Source organism: Nematolebias whitei, chromosome 6 (genome assembly GCF_014905685.2).
Source record: "Nematolebias whitei isolate Nwh7 chromosome 6, NemWhi1, whole genome shotgun sequence".
NCBI lineage: Eukaryota > Metazoa > Chordata > Actinopteri > Cyprinodontiformes > Rivulidae > Nematolebias > Nematolebias whitei.
In genome coordinates, this window is record NC_056503.1 from 16,601,215 (window position 1) to 16,627,911 (window position 26,697).

Genomic DNA, 26,697 nt, shown 5'->3' on the forward strand with positions numbered 1-26,697 from the left:
TACACTTATATACTCTTATATACGCTTCTATACTGTTTCTTTATACACTTTATATTTTTGCTATTGTTAGGTGTAGCTGTGACCCTGTGTGCATAATTTTGTTCCACCTCATGTACCACATGCGAAGAAATGACAATAAACCTACTTGAACTTGTTGCTGTTTGAAGTGCTTTATAAATAAAGTTGTATGGTATTCCTGAACCCCTGTAAGGATTCCTGAATAACTGGACGCCTTTCTCTGTAACTTACTTTTCTTTTGCCATCAATTATTTTATTTTTCTTATTCAACATGGACTTCAGGAGGTTGCTGCAACTTTTACTCCCATTTTAACCAAAGGAAAAGCAGCTAACTGTTGAGCTCCAACAGCACTGCAGGTAGAAACATGACTGAGTTGTGATGACCTGTTTTTAGATTTCTAAATAGGCATGTTCAACAAATGAAGCTTCTTATGCCAGCGGTAGTCAATTGGCTATAAAATTCATAAATCTACTCACAATTAATGTGATGAAAATTTAAGAATGATTTTTTTTTTTCAAACTGAGGTTATTCAAAGAGCTATCTACAACAGGTAACATATTCATTGATCATACGCAGTCTTGCTTCTTGTCCATTATTTGCATTTTCGAACAAAAAACTTGGAACACTGTTTAATTTATTGTCTCTTTTCAAACATATACAAGCTTCTCACCTGGATTTTTATATTTAGCATGCTAACTCCATTATAAAAAATCTTAGACAAATGGTAACAAGAATGAGTCATCAACCTGAACGAGACCCAGACGGAAGAAATATAAAAAAGTGGATGACAGCATTTAGTTTTCAGATAAGTGGGAGATAAGTGGGATAACATGACGACTGCTATTCTCTGCCCAGTGTGAGCTTCCCCTTCTTCTCCACATCAGACAAACCATTCGCACAAACTGATGGATGTGGTATAACGTTAAATATAGTTATATATATATATATACATATATATACATATATATATGTTTAGTCAAGCCCTGGGATGAACTTCTGACCTGTCCAGGATGTACCTCGTCGATTGACACCAGCCCCCCACGACCCGGTAAATAGAAAGGATTGATTATGAACCTGTTTTACATTTCTACATTACATGTTGATGTACATTTCTTTCTGTATTTATACATTATATTACCTTATATCATCTATATCATTAACTTTTAACACCGATCATGTTTCTGCAAAAATAAGAGCACAAGTTGCTTTTCTGCTGATTTTTGATGTTGGGACCATTTTAAAGGCCTTTTGTATCTACTATAAATCTCCCACTGCTGAAAGACAAAGACAGGCAACTCGCATGAAATGTGTCTGAAATGCGTTAGCAAAATATCTTGTTTAACACTGAACACATTTAATGAAACTTTCAGAACATAATCACTGGATGCACGTCTACCACTGATAAACACTTGGAGTCAAGATGGCCGCCACAATCAGCTGAGCTACAAACAAAACTGTCTGAAAGTCAGTTTTACAGACTATGCTCTAAAATGTGAGGTGGTAGTAGCAGAGAGTCATTCCCAATGCATCCTGTGAGAGTGCCACCTGGGATCATTCTGCAGACTCTTTGTTGTACCAGTTTAAAGCTTTATTTATAGTTATTTTAAGCCTTTGCTCTGGTTATGTTTTCCTGCTCCGTCTCACAAAGAGTTTTAAACTTGACTGAATCGAACTTCATTTGTTATTTTTAATAACAAACTGGTTGATTCTGTTCGATGGGGGGAGTTCAATTGATGAGTATCATTAGGTAAGCTAATCAGATCATGTTTGCGTCTCAGGCGAGCAGTTTATTTTGCTGCTGCACCGACTGAGCAACGTTTGCTTTTATCACTCCCTGTGGAGCTTTTAGGAGGAACAAAGGATCACTGCAGCATTTACTTTCAGCTGCATTAAGGATTTTTATGTTTTATAGACTGAACGGGAAACAAGCGGATACTATGGCAGCACAGATGAACTAACTGGCTTCATGTTTAAGGATCATAATAAAATATAAATGCTGCTGCCAGAGTCTTAACTGGAGTTAGTGGGAGAGATCATGTCTCCCCAGTTTTAGCTTATCTCCATTGGCTCCGTCAAATCCAGAATTAAATTCAAAATCTTACTTCTAACCTACAAAGCCCTCAACAACCTAGCTCCATCTTATATTCGAGATCTTATCGTTCCATATTTTCCTAACGGAGCACTTCGCTCTCAGATGCAGGCTATCTTGTGGTTGCTAGTTTCAAAAACAGAATGGAAGATCTTCCAGTTGTCAGGCTCCTCTCTTATGGAACCAACTTTGATTCTGTCCATGAGGCTGACACATTGTCCAGTTTTAAGACTGGGATTAAGGCTTTCCTTTTTTGATAAATCCTATAGTTAGGGTTGGCTTGTTATGCTGCTATAGGCTTAGACTACTGGATGACAAATTGACCTCATGTCCTTAAATTAATTGTTTAAATTGAAGTTTTCATTTGATGCTATTTCTATCTTAACATGTGATTCTTGACCTGCCATTGTGCATCTGTTCCTACCAAACCCAGCCGGTCAAAGCAGATGGACGCATGTCCTGAGCTGGTTCTGCTAAAGGTTTCTTCCTCATGAGGGAGTTTTCCTTTCCACTGTCGCCTTCATGCTTGCTCAAGACGAGAGTCTGTGATGGAGTTAAGCTCAAAGCAGTCTGCTCCTCAGATAAAAGTCTTGAATTATTATTTTATATGTGAATGTTTCTGTTCAGTGTCCTGAGACGACTTCTGTTGTGACTTGGCACGATATAAATAAACTGAACTGAAAAATGTAACAAATAAAAAAATCACATGCTATAATTCCCATGGCCGGTTCTCGGAATCAACAGGATTTGGACAAACACGGCTCATTCAATCAATTGCTTTTTAAAATTCTTTATTAAATCAATGTCAACATTAAAACTAACATAAATAAACATTTTATGAACAAAAGGCACACAGTTCAAAATATAAACAAAGAAAATGCCTGTACAGTTTGTTGAAAAAAAAAAAAAAACCTGCTGTCTGAGCGAGACAGAGATGAGCTTCAGTTGATTCGTTGACCAAAAAAAATAAAAATAAAAACGCTGCAGCACAGACAGACCACACACACGCTTCAGTCGCTCCAGGAGGGACCATATCAGTGGGAGCGAAGGAAAGGAAAAATAAAATAAACGGCAAGTAGGAGCAGCTTCACGTGAACCCTCTGCCAGGAGGTTTACAGTAAGTCCGAGACTCTGATCTCTGGTTGAGCAGGCCACAAAATCCATGTATTCAGCACTTCACACACACAAAGTTGAAAAATTTGTCTAGGCTCAGAGAGATAATGTTACTCTGACGAGGTTTCCGACCGGTTTGTTTCGTTGCCTTTAGCATCATTTCCCCAGCTGGTTGTTCACAGTACTGGCAGGAAGCTAACTGTCCATAACAGTGTTTGCCCTGCAAACAAGTTCACATACAGTCACACACACCACAGACTAAAGGATAAAGGGAATAGCTTGCTTCTTCCTGAATCTGCTCTAATTAAAGAAAAAAGAAAGACAAACAAAAAGCGATAAACATCACCAGGTTCCTGATTTAAACCAGTTACTAAAATTATGCAAGTCCACTCAAGTCATCAACCTCCGAAAGCTTAAAAAATGGGTTCTGTCTGCTAATCCAGTCGTTTCCAGCTGAAGCTGCTGGATCCAGTCGACTGCAGAGCCGGGTCACTGAGCATTTGCAAACATTTCTGATAGTTCACCTCCTTCAAGTACAAGATGAATGAAGTTATTCCAGTGGAGCCGTCTTCACCTCAATTTGAAACTTTTTTGGTCTTTAGTCGTCCTTTTAATGTGACAAAAGTCCTCCACCGCTCCAACCGTGTGCAGACTGAGCGGGGGGAGCATTTGCAAAGTCCTGACACCAGGTTCTGATGTGGGCCTCATATGGCAACTGTGTTGGGTACCTCCTCGTAGTGAATGATAAAGTACGGGTAGCTCTGGTCATCGTTGAAGATGACATAGATCTGAGGGTCCACCCAGTTGTCTACACAGGAGTCAAAAAGGTCACTAGAGGGGTCACGGGGGTTGATGGGTGGAGGTCGTCGCATGGAGGGGTTTCCTACAGTAAACCTGCGGACACACAAGAGGAAGAAGACGGCGTTAACCCGGCTTCTGGAACTCTGAGTGGACATCACACCTTTGAGACAGGAGGAGAATACGCTGCCAACACCACGTCCCTCTGTCGCTGGACGTTCTGCAACGTTCGTGCCCCTCACCGCAGGAGATCTTAAAGGACATCGATTTCATTTGACTCAATCTTTAGAAATTAAATGTGTCTACGGGTCCTGAACTAGACTTGCACAATTTACCCCCAAAATATGAATAATATAATATCAGTATGCATAATATCCATTTTGAAAAGGAGTAAACACAAACTGAAAAAGATGGTCCAACAAAAGCAGGGCTATTCAACTGCCGGTCCGGGGGCCAAATCAGGCCCGCGGGTGAGCTCAGTTCGGCCCATCAATGGGGTAATTTTTAAATAAAACTAGATTTTAAACCACAAAACGCTTATTGACAATAACTGCTGGATGTCCGGCCCCTGAGCTCTTGGCTTTAAGTAACTGTGGCCCCCTGAGCAGTTTAGTTGAATAGCCCTGAACTAAAGTCTCTACCTTGATGACATCATCACTAGTGGCCTGTGTAGACACTGTAGATTGAAGCAGCGGGCTAAGTAATGAGGCAGAAACTACTGCTAAGTTGTATTTTAATCATCTTCAATCACAATCTCTTGGTGTTTCTCCATAACTGGTTCTGAGCCCAAGATGTTCTGACCATCACACACAATTTTCTGTCATTTCAAAATTTGTCAATAACTTTTATTTATTGACTTTTACATTTTGTATAATGCAATGCGTCTAAATAATAAGCTGTTACATGCCTATGACAAAAACAATGGATCGGTGGCTATTGTGATTTTTTAATTTTTTTTACAGCATCGAACATAAAAACTTCTGTTAAAACTTTAACTTTTTCGGAGAACTGTTGTTTAACATCTTAAAAACAAACCTTGTAAATTTAGTCATCCACCACGTCAGTGTCTTTTAGTTAATCTTTAATAATAAAAGCATAAGCTTCAAGTGCAATAAATGTTTGTTTTTCTTTCGGCTGCTCCCTTCTTCAGGGCTCGCCACACAAAGTTAACTCGCGTGAAGATTTGCTGATCGTTTCACGCCGGCTGCCCCTCTTGATGCAACCCGGACTCGAACCAGCAGCCTCAGGATTACAAGATGGCGGCGCTGAGAGACCGAGCTACCACAGCACTGCTGATGTGTAGGAGGTCATTGAACCGGAGAGCTGTAGTGTCGTTGTTTTTTAACTATCAAGTCAAATTCTAAACAGCTGTCCTCCATCAGCACCCGTGTCTCCTGAGCCATAAATAAAACTTGTTCAAAGAAGAGCAGTGTCATCTGCAAACATGATCAGTTTAAAACCCAGCTCAGTCTGAAGGTTTGTTCTGTGGAACAGATCAGACCCAAGTTAAGAGTCACAGAGTGATCGAGGGTGGGGGAGGCTTTCAAAAACCACTACCAACCATGGACCATCTGTTCCAGCATAACAAAGGTGCTGATGTGCTGATGGGTCCAGCCAAATCAGCTGTTTTACATGTGAGGCTGCAGATTTGACTTTTGTCTGAAGGAACCGGAGCAGCACAGCACGGCTGAAAGATGGTTTATGGAAAAGAACCTCAGGATTTTCATGATCCAAATTAACACCGATGGGTTTGGTAAATTTAGGCTTGGTGAGAGTGACGGAAAGCAGGAGATTAGGGTTCAAAGAGATATAAAGATGTACGTAGCTGTCAAACTCATCAAACTGTGCATCAAGGACGGTGAATTGTGCAAAAACGAATAAAACTGAGAAACGTGCGGCGTTGATTTAAAGTTTAATAAAATGATTTCATCATCCCCCACGTCAAAGCAAAATGTGGTTGGCAGCAGGGCTGGGCCATATCATATCGCTCACGATAATACCAGTAAAAAAAAACTTGCCCGGGAAAATAAATTATATCATGATATGCTAATTTCATGACGTAAGTACATCAGTGTTTCCCCTGCCATTATACAAGCGGGGCGCCCCGCCCCGTTAACAGAACCGAGCGCGCCGAACTACCGAACTGAACACCCCCCCCCCCCCCCCCCCACCACCTGTCAGTACTGGCGTAACGCTAAGCTAGCCGTGTGCAATACTAGCTAACTAAAAAGCTAAAAACAAACAACGCGCAGCTCAGCTCAGCTGTGCCCCCCCCTCCCCCCCACCACCACCCCAGCCCTGGCTCCACAGTCCATGGACCAAGATCAGAGTCAGGTGATCAGAGTCAGGTGATCAGAGAAATGAATCATTCCTGCAGGAACAGAGGAAGAAGAAACACCACAAGCTTCAGGGTCAGCTGATCACCTTGTTACAACTTCTGGAAGTTATAGCTCATTTAAAGGAAACATATATTTTGTTGTTTATGCTCAACAGATCTTAAGCTTTATTTTGAGTTATTTTGGGAAACGTCACCTGCACTTTAGTTTTTGTGGTGGATTTTGCTGATCTATATTTTGTGCAGATGTTTTCAATCCAAATAACAGAATGATCTTTTTTTTATTTTTTATTTTTATACTTGGAGACTGAATACTTTACTAAAGTAATTTCAGCAAAACTAACCTGTTGGTTTATTTTTATTTTTGTATAATACTGCAATGCAACATGTCGTTAATTTTGTCAAATGAATAACTATGATTTCTGTTTCTTTTTTGTTATATCACAAAATGTATTATCGTCAGACTGCTCTGAAATATCACAATGTTATATTTGAGCCATATCGACCAACCTGTAGTTGGCGGGCTGAGGAGCCCGAGTGGAACAAAGAATTAAACGACGCATCACTTGTATAAAAAAAGTGCTGCTTGTGGAAATGAGCTCATCTTGTAACAAACAAACAAATTAAATAACTTTTAAAAATCAGTTGCTAATGCGCTAACGTAAAGCGCCTTATTTCCAGAACATTTCTCCACTGGCTTGAACAACCACGCACCTGCCGGTGAGGACTTTGGCCAGGAACATGCAGTGGACTCCTTTGGGCGAGCGCTTGGAAAAGTTGTGGGAGTAGACAGCCTTGCGGGCAAAGTAGGAACCCTGGCCGAACATGGTGGCATGCTTGCCGCAAACCCTTGGGTCGAAGTTGTGCTTGCAGATGCCGTCCACAACGTCGGCCGAGGTGCCGTGGAAGAGGTGACGCTCGCTCAGGAGGCGGTCCATCTCGGACATACGGCGCGACATGTACTCCTTCTTCCTGTTGGAGCAGGCAGACGGGATTAAAAACAGCTAAATCCAAACCTAAAGATAAAAACTTTGTCTCTTTTCTGTTTCCTGAGCAGCGTTAATCAGATCAATTAGACAGGAGGAAGCCTTTGGTGTCGCGAGTGTCATGACCCCTACGTGAACTCTCAGCCTCTGAAATGACACTCCAGTTCACTCACACGCTCCGAATTTCCTGCTAGACCATTTTAATTCCACTTTCCATCACAGCTCGCATCAAACGAACGGCACAAACATGCAAACAGGAGTTTATGGTTTTGCTGACATATAACCAGCGTGTGAGGAAAAGGAATTTTAAAAAAGCAATCAGAGGAGCGCAGCACTTTCAGAGGCAGCGATAGCGACACCTGCGCACAAACACACACCGTGGAGTCATTGTGAAACTGCGTGGCAGCGGTCGGTGTGCGAGGCTTTAACTGTCACAACCAAGCGGTTAACTTGCTGCGTTCACAACAGGAACATCACCGTCACCAAACATCTCTCCACCTGCCGTGTTCACACACCCCTCGAGTCGTTCTCACGAAGTCCCACGAAGCTCGTACCGTTTGGCCTAGTTTTGTTTGTTTGTCGAGTTTGCACCCTTTTTTTGCATCTACTTTCGTTTAGCTTCAAGGTTGTTTTTTTTCCCCATCATTATTCAGACGTTTCCAACACTTTTTGACCTGATGCGATAGATTATGTGAGATTTAATCTAAGTCTTGGGTTAGAATGGTTTCTGTTTGTGAGACTATAAAGAGCTACATGCACCACAGTAGCATCACTTGGATTCTGGTAAGTCCTGTTCAAACCTGGTTCTGCCTCGCATAGCTGTGTACAGTAGTCCATCGCTCTTTCGCGGTTTTTCAACGATGGTCAACTTTAATATTACTCACGTGATTGGGATGGTACGAGATAAAAAGTTTTAAAAAATTAAAGAAATACTTCGGACAGGCGCTGACATTTTGTCGTTTTCGTTCAATAAGCCTATACTGTAAGGCAAGTCAAAAGAACTACAATACCCAGAAGCCAACAGTGCGTCCGGCTGCTGCTTTCTGCTGAAATGTGGGAAAGCTTTTTCCAAAGCAAAGTCAGAAGTAACGATCTATCTATGAAACTCTCAGAAGTGGCAGGAAATAGTCCTGAAGCTCAATTATCCACGCGCACATCAACCTGGATTGTGGGCTTCGTCGCTGCAGGGTAGGTCTGCAGAACCAGAACCAAGCTGCTGGTCTGCAGAGCTGGTGGGCAAAATTTTGCAGTACTGTACAGTACATATACACATTGGTAAAATTACATAGGTTTAAGAATTTAGAACATTGTAAGAGTGTGGAAAGGGTTTATAAAGCCTTAATATATGTATAAATACGAAAATAATATAGCATTCCTACTTTGTGGTTTTTCACCTATCGCGGGGATGTGTGGAACATAACCCCTGCGATAATTGAGGGACTACTGTAGTTGCATTTGGATAGTATTGAAAACAATTTCACTAAGAGCCTCATCAGAAGTAGTCTGGTCCCATTTTTATCAGCAGTCTGAACACAATGCTCAATGAAAAACTAAACACGCAGCTGAGTTATTACCCGAATCTATACCTGGCCTTGAGGAACGAAGGGAAAAAGCTACGGCCATCCTTGGGAGTACGGAGCGGATTAAAGGGTGAGGCGTAGGAATGTGCGATATGGCATAAAATTCATATCGCGATATGTATTGTGAAGGGTGGCGATAACGATATATATCACGATATGTTTTTGGTATAAAACTTGCTAAAAAAAGCATAGGGTGTCCTTTTGCCATCATATTTTGAATTTTAAAAAAATTCCACTACTAGGTTCAGACAGTTTTAAAATAATAAACAAATCAAGTATTAGGCTTCTTTCTTGTAGAGCTAAACAGTGCAAAATATATCAAATATAGTTTTAGCCATATGTTTTAAACAAAATAATATGTTGTTAACTTTTAACAGTTTCCAGTATTCTCACTTAATGAACAGCAACAGAGCAGCATTTTACACTGAAACACTTCACCCTCCAAACCTCTAGTTGGCGACGCCTTCAGCTTTAATGGAGAACTGACACAAAATGAATCTGTGGCTTTGACCAGAGGGTCTCACAGTAAAATCACACAACACAGTGTCCTTTTCACAGATCAGAGAGCAGGTTTCTCTAAAGCTGACCAACGCTTACTTTAACTTTCGATGGAAAAAAAAACAAAACAAAAAAAAAAACTTTCGACGGAACTCAGCGTTTTGCGTATGCGTCAGAATACGGCAACACTACGGCAAGCCGGCTGTAGTTAGCTTGTAGCTTCGCTACTTAGCTCTTGAAGAAATGACTAACGCCACTTGCGCACAGTTTTTAACTAAAAAAAAGTAATGATTAAACTGACAACTCTGATTTTACTTCAGACACAGAATTACTGCGGTTAGCCAGTAGAAGACAGATCTCTATCGTAGGCTAAATTTCTATTGTTTCTACCGTATACCGTTTATATCGCGCAATCCTAGTGAGGCGTGGTGGTTGTCTCTTTAGTGTGACATTTGTTCTATTGTTTTCAGAGTTGACTGGACACGCTGGTGTCACTGTACAGTAAAATGTGCTGTCAATCACAAGACAACCGTCTGACTAACATTACAGCACATCGGTTCAAAACATCAAAGTTCATGCTCAATAATCCAGGTAGAAAATCCAACAAAGTTCAGTCGGGTCATCTGGACGTTTCTTTTTTTTGGTTCAGATGTTTTGTCCTTCATTCAAAGAACTTCATCAGTCCAAGGAGCCACAACAAGCCGAATCTCACAAGCAGCACACTCACAAAGTGGACCGACCAGTTTGTCGGTGGTAAGATGGGTTCTGGGACTCGCCCTCTTCCCCGTCAACTCCTCTGAGGCAGCCATAGCCAAAGTGGTTCAAAACATCAAAACTAGAGGTGCACAGATTTATCAGCCCAATTTCCTCAATTTTGGGCGCTCAGCGATGGGCCGATACTTATATGAGAAACCGATTTTTTGTAGTTTTAACAACAATTTTCTGAACTTCATTTATATTTCAGAGCACTACCTCATGGACAGTTAAAACAAGTTTGTATTGTTTCTAGGACATTGTTCGAGGGTATGTTTTTCAATAAAATAAGATTGGAAAATTGAAGGTGCATTGTGACCTTATTGTGACGGTGTCGCTTATTGAACAAAATCGGTGTCGGCAGGTCAGACTTTTTAGAAATCGGTCAGAAAACTGCAATCAGTGCACCCCTAATCAAAACTTCAAAAACCATTTGATCACCAGCAAACTGGATGGCTCACTATACGAGTGTGCTGCTTGTGGGACTCGGCTTGTTGTGGCTCCTCGGACTGATGAAGTCCTTTGGATGAAGGACGAAACATCTCAACAACAACAACAAAAAAAAGAAACTGTCCAGATGACCTGACTGAACTTTGTTGGATTACATCACATTACATTCACCCACTTAAACAGAGGACTGATGACACATTCACAGTAAAGTTGTGCAGAAAACAGCAGCCAAATCTCCCGTCTTTGCTCTGACAGAGCTGAGTAATCAGGATTTAGAGATAACGCCACAAAATAAGAGTCAAATGGCTCTGAACCACGTTAGTCAAAATAGTAATACAGTTCAAATGTTTAAATGTCATTTTTTATAGAAACGTCAGCAGAGCTGCCGACACTGGTGCCGATCAGACACTCCAGTGTGGCTTTGTGTGTGTATTTGCATACAGAGCGGGTAACTGATGTGCGATTACAAAAACATCTTGGGATACACTTTAACCCCCCCCCCCGGGTGTGAGCGCTCAAACAGAGCTGTCCACTCGCAGTCAAATCACCCAAGACAGATATTTAACACAAGATCTGAACCGTCTGATCCAGATCTATGCCTCTAACCTATGACCACTTTGCTTTCAGGTGAGTTACATTTCCAAACAGTCCAAACAAACTCCTGCACTCATTATTAGAGTTGTGACTCTGTAACAAGCGGTCATTTTACTTCAGATCAATTACAAAAACAAACAAAGAAAAGATTTCAAGCCCAAAGCCACAACTCTACCACAAATGATGCAAATAAAAAAATGCATGCAAAACACATGAATACATCAAACCTGCCAGCAGCGAACTCAATGACCTCAGCAGGAAAGGGACTTGTGTTAACAATAAGCTTGTTAAGATCTATGGAAATGATGCTTCTGCCCTCACCTCTTGTACTTCTCCCAGAGGAAGGGGTTTTGCACACGCTGAATCTTGATGATCCTGAACTTGGTTTCCGACACGGTCTTGTGGAACAGGCTGTGCACCGTCCGGTAGCTGCGATCTTCACGGGACACAGGCACCCGCAGGAAGTCCTGACTCATCGTCATTGGCAACCATGTCTCAGGAAAGAGGCTGGGTGGGTTGGTGGTGGTTGGTGACAGCGGGTGTGAGGTGTCCAAGGATGTGGAGACAGAGGTGGAAGAAGAGGAGGAGAGGGGCGATAAAGAGAGGCCGCCCAACGTTCTGAGGAAAAAAAAAAAGACAAAACGTGTAAATTAAACACCTCTTTTGTTTGTTTCTGTATGAATAAATATAATAGCTTAATAAAACCATGATCAGAGTGGGCAATATTTGAATTCAGCTATGTGTAGTGTGCTTATTTTATCCACAATATACAGACAAGCGTACACTTTAATCACATTCTAAATCACATTTAGAACAGTGTGGTTCACTTGATCAATTTGTCAAGATAAAACATATATTTTCGGTTTGTCTACTTAAAAATGTACTTAATGTTTGAATCTGTGAACTCAAACAGATTTGTGGAAACATTATGTAACACTGCTAAACACAGGAAACACAAATGTTTCCTAAAACATACTTAAAATGTTAAACCCGCACACGACACATCGCACATAATTCTTTGCAAACTTCCAAACTCTGAGCCTTGCCACCCAGAACAACAGGGGCTGGAACTGGGATGATTACTTTGAGCTAGAAGCACTTTGTGATGAAATGTTGCTGCGTCTTATTCAAAAGCTTCCACTGTGACTGTGTGCTTCAACGACTGGGGCGTCTTCTTTGACGCTTTGTGTTGTCGCTCTACAGCTCTACAGCTCTGCGCTTTTACAGCAACAAATGAGTCAAAATCGTGGTAAGCATGAGCACTTGCTATGTATCGTAACTTACCTATCAGGGGAATAAACCTCATGGCAAATTATGAGCAAATTGCTTTAAAGCCAAACTGCTGTGGACTGGCTACCTCAGGAAATCATCAAAAGCCCATCAATGCGGTGAAATTCCTGCCAGTGATGCCTGCATGTCAGCATCCGTCTGGTAAACTGTACCCCTGCACGTTCCTGCGCCACCTTGTTTCAAATCAACACCATGTCCTGACCGTGGAACAAAACCCTCCGTCTGCTGGGACGAGCCCACACGTCTCAAAATCGTATTGCAACAACTGTCAGTCGTGACAGGCATACACTGCGGGGTGGCGCCTCTCTCCACATCAGCCGTCAGAACTCTGAATGAAACAACACAAATGAAATCCAGACGACAAAACAAGGCAACCAGAGGAGGGGGACGGGAGCTAGAATAGGATTGAGGTAGAGAAATAAAATGCCAATTGTGGAGCTGTCACCCAAGTGCCAAAAAATCCGTACCATGTCTGGCATTTGAGTCAGTAACAGTAGTTTTACTGTCAAGTTATCACCCTCTAAGTGTAAATGCTGTTAGCTCTATCGTCTATGAAAGTGTGTGTGTTATCGAGAGGCGAGAGACGTTGGTGTGGCAGTTATTCTCATCTCTTTTCTCCCCCTATCTCTTATCTTGTCTGTCCGGTTGCATGCACGCACACACACAAGCACGCACCTATTCCCTGTTTGCTTAAAGGAGATCACAGGCAGCCTGCTGCAGAAAGCAAGTGAGAAACGAAAAAGGAACTGATAACAAAAGAATGACGGAGTTGGACGTTAAAAAAAAAAAGGAGTGAGTGAGAGAGATTAGGGAAGATAACAGGAGAGGGAGCTGAAAATAACATCAATCAGGAGTCAGAGTCAGAGTCAGAGTTTCTTTATTGTCATTCGCACCTCATGTGGTACATGTGGTGGAGCGAAATTATGTACACAGGGTCCCAGTTACATCCAACAATAAAATGTATAAGAAAAACAGTAACAACATCTAAGATATGAACTAAGAAAAACATCAACTAAATATACACTAAGCACTCATAACATAAAACATTGAACATCAGCACAAACATGAACATGAGTCTGTGAGCAGATGTGCACGCATGAACACATCAACATTGAAACAGATCAGCAGCAACATGAAACAGATCAGCAACAACATGATATGGTTTTTCACAGTGATTATTCTAGTTAGAGATTCATGAGTCTAACAGCCTCAGGGTAGAAGCTGTTCCTCAGTCTAGTGGTTCTACACTTAATGCTCCTTAACCTCCTTCCTGAGGGGAGTGGGGCAAAAAGTGTGTGTGCTGGGTGGGTGGGGTCCTTCATGATGCAGGTGGCCCTCTTCCTGCATCTGGAGGTGTAGATGTCTGTGATGGTGGGGAGACTGACTCCAACAGATTTCTGTGCAGCCTTCACCACTCTCTGCAAAGCTTTTCTTTCTGCAGCTGTGCAGCCTCCATGCCACACGTTGATGCTGGAGCACAGGATGCTCTCCACTGCACATCTGTAGAAGGAGGTGAGGACTGAGCTTCCCAGACCAGCTCGCCTCAGCCGTCTGAGGAAGTAGAGTCTCTGATGAGCTTTCTTGATCAGGCTGGTGGTGTTGTTGCTCCAGCTGAGGTTGTCATTCATGTGTACACCCAAGTACTTGTAGCTGGAGACCACTTCCACCGCAGATCCTCTTATGTTCAGGGGGGTGTAGGTGTTTTTGTTCCTTCTGAAGTCCACAATCATCTCCTTTGTCTTCTTCACATTGATGTGAAGGTTATTCTCTCTGCACCAGCTCTCCAGGTGTTCCACCTCCTGCCTGTAGCTGGACTCATCATTGTTTGTGATGCATCCCACCACCGCTGTATCATCTGCAAACTTTACAATGTGACAGCCTGGATGGGTAGCTGCACAATCATATGTGAGCAGAGTAAACAGGAGGGGGCTCAACACACATCCCTGAGGAGAGCCAGTGCTGAGGGTTATGGTGGAGGAGGAGAGGTTGTGGATCCTCACTAACTGTGGTCTGTTTGTTAAAAAGTCTAGTACCCAGTTGCAGATGGAGGGGCTTAGTCCTAGTGTGGATAGTTTGTCCATCAGGGTTTGGGGGATCATGGTGTTGAAGGCGGATGTGAAGTCCACAAAGAGCATACGGACGTAAGAGTTTTTCTGCTCCAGGTGGTTGAGCGCAGTGTGGACCACAGAGGAGATTGCATCCTCTGTTGATCGGTTCTCAGGTAGAGGTAGAGATGACGAAAGAAACAAGAGGTTGCTGAGGTTAACACTTCCTTACAGTCCAAAGCAAGTCCTTTTGTGGCTTGATGTGATGACTCATCGAAGTCCAGTTCAAACTCCAGCTCTGCAGTAAAGTTTCCCTCATCGACAGCTTCAGCTCCCAGTCTGGAAACCATTCAGAACTTTCCAGCTGCATTTTTATCCAACTCTCTAGTCTGGCATTGCTTCCCCCCGGTTTAAAATCCTCCCCATTACTTTCCTCCATCTCCTGTTCCCCATTTCTCTTGACCATCCCAGCCAGGTGGGAACAGCTTGTTCTGGCGTTCGTTAAGTGTGAGGAAACTGGCAGGACACAGCTAGCTATAGAGCCTGTTCGGCACAAGAAGCGAAAAATAAATCAGCTAAAGGTGGAGAACGACTCCACTCGTTTTCAATCAGTTATCACTTGCTCTGAAAATAGGAGGGTGGGGCACATACATCGACTTTTATGCAAAGACAGGAAGTTGGCAGAACATCAGGTTCATTTAGAAGCTAAATGCTGAATGACTGCTGAAATTTGCTGAAGAAAGTGGGTGGTTGAAAGCAAGAACTAGAACACTAGTTTTTCACTAGCTAACAGCTTAAAGTAGCAAATGTTGCTAAAAAATTAAAAATACCAAAACATTTGTAAAAAAAAAAAAAAATCTAAAATAAAAAAAACACTAATTAAAAAGCAAAAGTAGAATATTGCTAGTTAAAAGTAGCAGAACATTATGAAAAAAAAAAGCTAAAACACTAGCTACAAACCAAAATGTAACTGTTGTGTGGAGGCGTGGGTTCGTATCCCACTTCTGACACCAAGTTATGTGTTGTGGGAATAAAAGCGATCGACTTAACTCAGAACATGCTCTTTAATATACACACCCTGCGGGAGACATTCAATAGGCACCTGCTCATATGCACCTGCTGGTAGTTATTGGTGCTAAGGACATTACTACACATTTGCAGATCTACGGCATCTGTGAGAGGCCAATATTCAATATTACTGTGTTCACAGTCAATATTCTACAGTAACAAAAAGGGAGCTAGAAGCAAAAAGTAGCAAAACAATAGCTAAAAACAGCAAAAGGTAAGCTAAAAGTAATGAAAGACTAGCTAATAGTAGCAAATGCTAGCAAAAATAGGTAAAAGGCAAGCTAGAAACTATAAAGAGCAAAAAGGTATCAAAAAGTGACAGACTAGGCCCTGAAAATAAAATGTACCTAAAGTCAAGCTAAAGCTAAAAGTAGCTAAAGGACTGCTCAAAGCTAAAAAAACAAAAACAAAAACAAAAAAGAACAAGTCTATTGAAGCAGACTTCAAAGAATTTATTGTTTTTGAATGAATTGAAGATATATTTGCTTTACTTTGAAGAAAATCAGCAATTGTTAAAAAAAAAAAAGGACAAAAACAGATTGTTTTAAGGAATGTTGGCTTTCCTCTCTTTTCGGCATCTCTCTTGTCTGGTTTCATGTTTTCCATCTGTCTACCTCTGTGAGCTGGTGACCCTGCTCGACTTGCTAAATATCTGACCTGAGATAAGTGTTAATTTATAAGGTTTCCAGTTCAGTTCAAGCTGCCAGCTTGCAGCGTTACCAGATTGGATTAAAAATGGATGTTGAGCCCAGAGCCTTTGGAGTATTCAGCCCTGACTGTGACATTGGCATCGTGTACTGGCCTCGATGTGCCTGCACGTCTATAAACACAAAGTCAGGACGCCCAGGGAACACAGGGAGCTGTGAGGAGACGGCGTGTTACACATCGACCGGCCAACTTTCAGTAAGAGTTACACAGCAGTGCTGCCTGCCACTTAAGCTTACATAAACAACTTGTTTTGGAAATATAAAATGCTTTTTGACAAAATCACAGAGCAATGTCGACCCTTTACACAAAAAAAGACAAGAGAAATGAGAACCTGGATGCTTTTTGATTAACTTTATCTTCAAGTCAGGATCAAATAGGTTCATTTTTAATTTGCATCTATGTTTAGTTTGCAAACTTCATCTCATCGGTTTGTACGACTTGCAAAATTAGAACAAGCTGCTTAACAGCTGTTGCATAACTTCAAGAGGAAAATGTTGGAGCTGTTTGCAATGTTTGTTTGTTTTTTTGCATGAATTTTCACATTAGTTGTTCCTGCTCCCCTGTGACTTAAAACCATTGGATAAAATGGTATTCTATGGTAGAAGTTTACAAGTTTAGTAAAATGTTTGTTTTAAGAGACTTTTTGTGGGATTTTGTTGTTCTTTTTTGGGCATTTTGTAACAAATCACCTAACAAAAGTATAGATCACATGCAAGGCCACACATTGCAGTTTTGCCATGGCAGCTTAAAAACAATTAAAACTAAATGGGGGTAAAAAAGTTTAATAGCTTGGAGCAAAACAGAGGCAGTCAAAGATGCTAACATTGGTAAGCTAATATCCAACAGGGGCTTTTTTAGTTGTTTGTTAGAAGCTGCACAATCACATTTTTTAGGATTAAGATAATCCTACTAAAACTGATGGGCATGTCATTAGATTTGCACAGTTCAGCTGAAGTGATTTTTGTCTGGATATTAAGCTTTGAATCACCTGCAGCATCCATTATGGCTCACCAGGACCAGTATGGCCCAGTAGAATTAGATCGTGCATGAACCGAGACACTTACTGTAGGTGTGGCGTGAGCATCACGGACGACATGAACATGGGCCTTTTCTTGATCTGCCGCCTGAAGCCGAACACAGCGTTCTGCTGGAAGCCCTCCTTGATGTTGAGGATGTACTGGTTCTGCAGCGTGATGAACCGCACCTCCTTCAAGCCCCTCAAGCTCGCCTCCTCAATGAGCTTCACCACCGGCTGTGGAGGACAAAAAAAAAAAACGAAAAGGGAGAAGTTGAGATCGGTTTGTTTCATTTTTCAGCAGCTGACAACGCAAGTTTCATTGTTTTAAAGAAGGAGGAACAAAATTAATAATAAAATAGAAAACTCACACGAGGCAAACATTATGGAGATTTTAAAGAATAACAAGAAAACTGATCCTGGAGGGTGAGCATGAACTGTGTTCAGGTGTGTCAAAAGTAGGGATTAGAACGTGTTTGTGAGCACGTGAGAGTGCATGTGCTTCAGAATCGATCCAATCACAGCTTCTACTCAGCTGATTGATTTAGAGCAGGGGTGTCCAAACGCTTTCATACGAGGGCCAAAACTATCAGGATGAAAGGACTCGTGAGCCACAAAAATGTGAATTTAACTCAACGTGAACAATATTTTAGAGAAAGGATAAAAGTTTACTAATTTTGGTGGAGAAAGAGTTTAAAATTGTTGAAGATCCAAAACATTAAAAGCCTCATAAACACTAAGCTTTTTTTTATTTTTTTATTATTAAAAATGATCTGATTTGTTGGATCTATGTTTGTCGTTTTCTTGTGTTTGGAAAGTTTATTTTAGTCTGTTCTCAGCAACAAAAGTGTAATTTGAGTAAGAGTCCTTTTAAAAGGGGGTCAATCAGCCTTTTGGACCATGGACGACCCAAAAGGCTGATCAAAGTTCTGAAAAATCGTCCAGCTGTCAGTCTCTACAAGATTCATAGGTTTGATAAAGCTGATCAACTCGTACGTAGATGACACCACGTTATATTCATTTAAAAAGGTCCAGTTTCCCTCTTGATTATTGTATTAACTGTAATATTTAGTCAAGTTTTATGAATCTTTATCCAAAAGTCTCCTTTATGTAGAAATCAGTGAAGGTTTTTGGTGCCTTGTACCATGAAGTGAAAATAAAAATATTAGTCCAAGGTTTGTATTTTGTTTTAATATTGCTCCTTGTGAAAAGTTTTACATCAGTTTTGCTGTTAAACCTAAACTTTATATAAAAAAGGATTACCAACTAATTTGCAAAAAGTCTGCATTGACCTCTTAAACCAAAATGATACCATTCGTAAACTGCAGTTGTGGACCGCACAAAATCACTCCAAGGGCCGCAAATGGCCCTCGGACCACACTTTGGACACCCGTGATTCAGACAAAGTTAATACGTCACATGTTCACAGAGTGTGCAAACAGACACGCACATCACAACACCAGCTTACCTCGGAGTATTCCCTCCAGCCAAAGTTGTCTCTGCAGTAGTATTTCCACACCGTGTGACAGCTGGGCGTGGGGTTCGGGTTCGTCGCAGGCGCGGGCAGAGGGCTGGGGGGAGTGGTCAGCCGCCGGACGCAGTCCAACTCGAGGTCGCACACTCGCATTGTGCCAAAGTTGAGGGTAAACACTCGGCCCCTGAAAGACAAATTGTGACTCATTAAAAACTACGCAAGCAGCCGGCACCCACGCCGCTGAGGCACGGTGACCTTGTTGTTAAACAGTCACCGTTTATATTTCCATCAGGGGCTGTGACCAAACATGTGGCTGCTATCGATGGAACCTTAGTTCAACCCGTGTGCCCCGGAGCGAGACGACTTCTGCTCGTCAAACAGACTGAGTCACGCAGGATGACAGCACATGCAACGTGTGGGCTAACAAAAGGAAAAGCACTTCATTGTCAAATCTTAAATCCTAAAAACATCAAAATGTCTCTAATGGTTAAAACAGATCACAGTGTAAAGACTGCAGTAACTCTTGTTAGAGCTAATGGACCTGAGTCAACACCAACATGACATTAAAAGAAGCGAATGAACTTTTGAGGTCATCGATGTGCGTTCGTGAGTTTCAATAAAACTGTCCCAATTGCTCTAGAGATATTTTGCTAACAGATAAAAACAGTTGAATATAAAACAGCTATTTGTTGTGATTTTTTTAAGCATATCTTATATAAAACGTCTTAGCAGTCAAGGTATTTGTTAGTTAATCTAACTCCTTTCTGAGTTTCATAAAAATCCATCTACTGCTCCACAAGATATTTTGCTAATTTTGCACCCACCCAGAGACAAAGGCAAAAACATTATCGCCTCTGGTCTTTGGCTGCACAAAAAAAAACAACACATATCAATTTTTTATACTACAGTAGTCCCTCACTACTTGGCGGTTCGTTTATTGTGGACTCGCTCTATCGCGGTTTTTCAAAGTAAGATTGGACATGACACACAATTGGCTGAATGATGGATGCGCCGCACGATCGGTACGAAATTTTTTAATTTAAAATAAATTATTTTAAATGATTTAGCACCTGTGTGCAGCCCACAGCTGTGGGAGAAGCTTCCTCCTGCAGCTGATCAGCTGATCTCCATGCAGAGCGAAGAAGTGGGCGTGGCTGAGAGTGCAGCTGGAGGCAGAGAGCTGAAATCATGACATGCCGTGCTCTTTTAGAGCGTTGAGAGCAGAGCTATTCAACTGACGGCCTGTGGGTAACTATAATCTGGCCCACTTCATTATTTTTTTATTTTTTTTGGGGGGGGGGGGGGTTCTAGTTTTGGGTTCTGTTTATTGCATTTATGATTCAATGCAATGAAATAAACAAATTTAAACGTTAACAGATTATTGTAAACATTGTTTTATTTACATAATGATTTTAATCGCTGGAGGTCCGGCCCCCGAGCTGTTGGCCTTCAGAAACTGTGCCCCCCTGAGCAGTTTAGCTGAATAGTTCTGGTTTAGAGTTTAGAAACATTGTTTAGAATATAGTGTGTGAATGGTTTAAAACACCTTTATATATATATATATACACTAAAATAAACTACTTCTTACTACTTGTACGACTATTCCTACTTTGTGGTTTTTCACTTATCGCGGGTCTTCAGGGTACGGATTCCCGTGATAAACGAGGGACTACTGTATATCACATTTTAGCACTGTAATGTGCTAAAAAGCAAAGTTATAAATGAAGGAAAAACATCTTGAATATCTTGTCATATCAATAGGTGACAAGCTGTGTTGCCAAATCATTGCGGCCCTGAAGAGTCGTGCTCCGCTGCGTAAACAGAGGCAACACGTAAGCTCATCACATCCGTCTCTCTGTCTGGACGTGTGTGGGTCAAAAACCCTGTTTTGTGTTTGCGTGCGTGAGCGCACATGTGCTTTAGTCTCTGCATTTGTTCTCCAAATGGCCTGTGGGAAAACTTTTCTGGGTCAGACACTGCACACACACAAATGTGCCCATCACACACTGGCACGTTATGGTAAAAAAAAAAAAAAAAAAAAAAGACACTTATTTCCCTGCACATATGTTCTTGAGAGCTATACAGAGTGAAGAAAATGAGGGTTTAGGATGTTTTTCATCTAAAACAGAAAAGCTGAACAGCAGTGAGTAATCCCTTAATAATTGAACAGCCTTGCATAGAAACCGTGTTAAACGGGTGAACAGTGAGCAAAACTACAGCGTTTTCTTCTGCAAGAGTCCACTTCTAGTCACCGAGGCTCAATGCACTCAAACTCTGGATTCTGCAAGAAGGGGAGGCCCAGACCCATTTTCTACCACCTTAAAGTAAACGTGTATGAACAGAAGTTGTACATACTATCCTCGCGGCTTCTGCCTAGTCATACCGTGACGGTGTCTTCGTACCAGGAAGTGAAACAGGAGGTCATTTACTGAGCATGTGCAGAAACAAAACAGAAAAGCGTGTCACCGACTCCCAGATCACCAGATCGTCAGAAGGGAACGCAGATAATGATAGTTTCTGTTCTGTTTGACCATTTTCAGTGTTCGAGACACTAAACGGCGTTTCTTTTTCCTCTGAAAACAAAAACAGGACAACAGTTTGAACGTTCACTGCAGCGGCAGAACAAACGAATATGGAAACGGGCGTAGAAGACAAACGAGGCAGGCGAGGAACTGAGAGAAACAGGACATCTTCTGCTTCACCTTTGGTCGGCTTGTTCTCGTCCGCTCTTTTTGTTTTCTCCGTTATTTCTTATTTGTTCCGTCTCTGCTCTGTTCCTCTTTCCACCGCTTCTTTTAGACGCTACACATCCCTGTTCAGTTTGTTTTTAAAGCTTGTTATGAAAAATGTGCATGTCATGCACGGTTCTCTTTTCTCAGCGCAGAACAGTACATGTAGTATGTGATTAACAACAACAGCGTGCTCTGTGTGTGTGTGTGTGTGTGTGTGTGTGCGCAGGTTTGTTAGCTTTTTAGGTCTTTTTCCTGGTATAAATTACTTAGAGGCCGTCCACACGGAACTGATTTTTGTGAATTACACAAACAATTTTTTATCCTTTCAGCCTTGTAGGAACAGGATAATTTAAATTGTTATGAGGTCCAAAATGTGACCGACTCACTGGATCTTAAGGACCAAACAAACCCGACAATGCAACGTATTTTTCAGACTATAAGGCGCATGAAGTGAAACAAACCCACGGCAGGAACACTCGCTGTGTTTTCTTGAGCGCCGTGTACCACATCAAATCGGTTCGAGGTCAGTAAGCACAACTAGAATTAATACGTAAGGCTCTCTGATGAGTTTTAATACAACTAAAGGATTTTAAGTGTGCCTTATAGTCTGAAAAATACGGTAATAACTTCTGAAGACTTTTAGGTTTCTTTTTCTTTTGTCTGTTCCCTGTTCAGGGGTCTCCACAGCATCTGTCCTCGCTCCAACTACCTCAGGGGTGTCCAAAGTGTGGCCCGGGGGCCATTTGTGGCCCTTGGAGTGATTTTGTGTGGCCCACAACTGCAGCTTAAGGATGGTACAATTTTGGCCCGTAGGCTTAAGAGATTCATGGAGACTTTCTGCAAATTTAATGACGATCGTTTTTTATTTAATTTTTAGGTTTAACAGCAAAACGGATTTTAAAAATAGCTCAAAATGAGCAATATTACGTTTAATGCAAATTTCTGGCAATAAATCAATAAAATCTAATTTAAAAAATAAAGTAATCAAACGTTACTGGTCATGAAGCTTTTAACATTTTGATCTACAATAATTTAGAACATCTTCTCCACCAAAATTAGTAAATTTTGTCCTTTCTCCAAAAAAATAAATAAATACCCCACTAAATAAGATGTACGTTTTTTTAATATATTTATTTATTTACCGATTTCATATTTTTGTGGCTTGCGACTCCTTTCATCGTCAAGGTTTTGGCCCACATATGAAAATGTTTGGACACCCCTCAACTACCTCCATGTCCTCTCTAACTGCATCCATATATCTCCTCTGTCTTTTTACTGGCAGCTGCATTTCTAACATCCTTCTACCAGTATACCCACTGTCCCTCCTCTGGACATGTCCAAACCATCTCAGTCTGGCCTCTCTAAGTTGATCTCCCAGTTGTCCAACCCTTGATGCTCAATAGGTGTTCAAGATTCAGGTCAAAGATAAACACGAGGTGTTTTGGTTACAATTAAACTCACCTGGGTCAATTTATTCTGCAGTTTGCCAACCACTTACAAAATGACCGTGATGCAGAACAACACAATACTAACATGAATAAGCTTATTGTGCACTTTGAGAAATTGTGTACTCTTTGAGTATCTCAAGATACTCAAAGAGTACACAATTTCGTTCCACCTCATGTACCACATGTGATACGAACGACAATAAAGATACTTGAACTTCTATTAAAAATGCAATGAGCACGTAATAAAAATACTCAAAACTCTTAATAATCACATCAGCAAGAAGAAAGCAAGTGTAAAACCAACGGTAACCCAGTGCAAATGTATACAATACAGTGTTTCCACTAGAACAGCCCTCGGCAGGGCGCTCGTCGTATTTTTTCTTTTTGTCAATGGAGTCACTGTTTCCCAGCTGCTAGCTTACGTTGATGCTGGTTTTTATCAACCGGGAGTGTGGGGGTGCGGGGGGCACATCTGTGTTTAGCACTACATTGCTGCAAATGTCGACGTAGGGTAACAGAGTGGTACGTTAGTAGCGTTTTTGTATTGTGCCCCGCGCTACATGGATACTGCCAGCTGCTGACGGTGGGGGGTTCAGTGGACAGGGCGCTTGGTTCTGCTGATGGGGCGGGGCGCCCTGCTTTTTTAATGGTAGGGGAAACACTGCAATATCTTGTACTAAATGAAGTTCATAGAGTGTAGTTGTGAAGCACGTTAAACTGGAATGTAAATATGTTAAAATGGAGAGATCATGGTTAAAAAGAGTTATTAATAATTTTAAAACTGTTTGAATGTATGTTTAAATCGATCCGTTTAATAACGACATCATTGCTAAATGCATTTTGTTTAACTGTGAAAAGCTGATTGTTAGAGGAAGTGGCGATGAACTTTGCAGATCCTTGTTATTCATTGGTGGCAGTGGAGAGCACTTTGGGACCACTGTGATTATTTCTACCTGAAATTTCAAGAATAGTGGTGTGTAAACACTCAGTTCACTGATTAAACTCAACGTTCATTAGCAAAGTGGACTTGTAGCACTGTGAAGCTAAAACAGCTAACACAAAGGACTAAGTGTTTCCCACGTGCAAGTTCTGGAAATTCAGCATTTGGTGCAGCTATATGTGGAGCTATGAAGATGTGCTGTTAAGATTACATCCATACGCAACACCCGTCATAATCCTGCTCTTCATCTGTGGACCGAAGGAGGAGTAAAGCAGGAAACACTGTCATCATCTTCATCAACTGAGCTTGCCACACTGGTAAAAGGTACTGAGTGGAGGTAAATCTTTAAAACAAGGCATCACTCGCTCTACAGCAGGGACTCAGGCCACAGCGGTGTATATTTTGAAGACATTTATTTTATATCGGTTGGTTTATGCCTAGTGAGAGTGAGCCCACTGAGTCCAACTAATTTCTTACGGTGTTATTTTAAGATATGACACTTGAGAGAAAGTACATCACTTGTTAATGTTGTTTGAGTTTTCTTTTTTTTTTAAGTTCTGTTTTTCTACAAGTTCCATGTGTCAAGATCTAAGAAATGATCAAACACAAGAGTGAAAAGTTTTGTATTATTACATGTGTTTACATGACTGTGGGTTAATACTTCAAAAGCATTAGTGTATGGGTTTCCAAAGGTAATTACAAGACATATACGTATAAACTAGGGATGCACGATATTATCAGCATGGTATCGGCTGATATTAGCGTCAAAGTTCAATATCGGCCATTCCATCAAAATAACTCACGGATATAAAAGGCGCTGTTTTTGTTTGACAACCCAGTGACAAGGACGCATGACGTCACATGTGCCTACCTGATCTCAAGGTGGAGAGGAAAATTCAAAATGTTGGCAGCGTGGAAGTTTTATTTTTTGTTGGTGAGGATGTCAGATTTCAAAGATTTATGGACTACGCTGTCTCTCGCTACATCGTCCCCAGTTGGAGATATTTTTCCGTAACCTTATCCGAGTTACAAACCGCCATTTCCGACGTCACTGAGAAGCTAATAGCTGATAGCACTTGGGTGAGTTTTACCACAGATATTTGGACACGTCGTGTTAGCCCCGTTAGCATGATTAGTCTAACGGCACAATGGATAGACAAAAACTTTGAACTTAAAAAGGCTGTCCTTCATGCACAGGAGTGCAGAGGATCCCACGCTGCAGCTGAACCTGGAACAAGCCTCCACAAGTGAGACAGCATCGCAGGTGACTAATGCTAATAAATGACATTGAACACTTTTCATTTAATACAAGTTAAAGTGCTATGCATATAATATGGCTGTTACTGAATATATGTCACCAGCTCTTACAGCTGTTACACAATCTTTGTAACAAATAAGCCTAAATAACAGGGCTATGTTCTGACAAAGGAACGTATATAAAAACTATCAGTATCGGTTATCGGCCAAATACGTTTTAACATATCGGCATATCGGATAGCAGCCAAAAATCCAATATCGTGCATCCCTGTTATAAACATCAAGAAGTTCCAGGTAAGATTTATTAAAGAACTCATGGCCCTCACCCTGACTCAGATGGTATGGGTTTGTTGCACAAGTATGGAAACATCAGAGTTCAAGCTTCAGCAATCAAAGTTTATACAACTGCTTGAATTGTCTTATTCAAACGAGTTATTTTACCACCGTTTTTCTGCACCAGGGGAATGAAGATATACACTAGAGGCAGAAACTCATTGTTCCTTAAAGTGGATTGGCTGTACCTCACCAATGTGGAAAATAAAATAAAAAAAAAACCATTCCTGTAACAATTTCATATTCAGAGGAGCCTCTTTGAAAGTAAAGCAGATTTACAATGTGCTGCAAAGTTCACTCTATCATTTATTATAGACAAATACTGTTCAAGTTTGGTTTAGGGAATAAAAAGTGGGTTTAGCCTTGTAGTTATACGATTAGGGGTGAGGGGCTAGGAAAGAACTGTTAATGTAGTATCCCCACAAGAACGTAAAGACAGATATCTGTGTGCAAAGTCATTTCTAACTTGTGATTTATGAGCGAATGTTCCAGTTTTATGACGGGGAAGTTATGTGACCTCTGTCACATTTACAGGCAGCCTCCTCATCTCACTGATTAGCTTTGTTTCTCACACTCGCATACCCTCTTTCACTGACACGCTGTTAGATAAAGACAGGCCTCCGGAGAGGTCAGACAATCATTTTCAAAGCTCTTCCAGAGTCCTCTTCTCTCCCTCTCACTCCCAGGACTGGTACGCACTGGTCCAAAAATAAAATTCCACCGGTTAAATTAAGTGCACTGAGAGTCGGTGCTCTCTAGGCCGATCAAAAAGTTGGGAAAACATTCAAGGCATGCACAAGCACTGTGGCGAGTTGGAAAACCGTGCTAGATGACTCCGAAGAGCACGCGTACAAGTCAGCACAAAAAGTTTTCATTTAACGGAATGAATCTGTGGAAACTATGAAAGGATGGCAGTAAAACGTGGGGATAGAACGCGCTACACCCATCTGGGATACATAACGATTAAGAAAACTTATTGTACCATCAAAAGGATTTGTACATGTCCAAACAGAGTCCAACTTTCTCACGGCTTTCACATACAAGAACCTGCATACCAGCATCAGTTATGCCACGGAGGCCGTCACAAACTGGAAGGAAGCAGCGCTGACTTCTGTACGCACACATTCTTCAGATGGATTCATGTTCACACATGCAAACTTCATCCAGTCACG

General features: G+C 41.3%; 1 protein-coding gene across 1 annotated transcript in view; it reads right to left on the reverse strand.

Moving 5' to 3' along the window:
* Positions 1-3,326: 3,326 nt before the first annotated feature.
* LOC119411124 (TCDD-inducible poly(ADP-ribose) polymerase) overlaps positions 3,327-26,697 on the reverse strand; it is a 30,315-nt gene continuing 6,944 nt past the window's right edge. The window contains exons 2-6 of the mRNA XM_037678052.1: positions 18,810-18,999; positions 17,391-17,578; positions 11,537-11,833; positions 7,069-7,326; positions 3,327-4,115 (exon numbers count right to left, since the gene is read on the reverse strand). Coding sequence (XP_037533980.1) covers positions 3,926-4,115; positions 7,069-7,326; positions 11,537-11,833; positions 17,391-17,578; positions 18,810-18,999 — 1,123 coding nt within the window. The 3' untranslated portion in view covers positions 3,327-3,925. The remainder of the gene's footprint in view (positions 4,116-7,068; positions 7,327-11,536; positions 11,834-17,390; positions 17,579-18,809; positions 19,000-26,697) is intronic.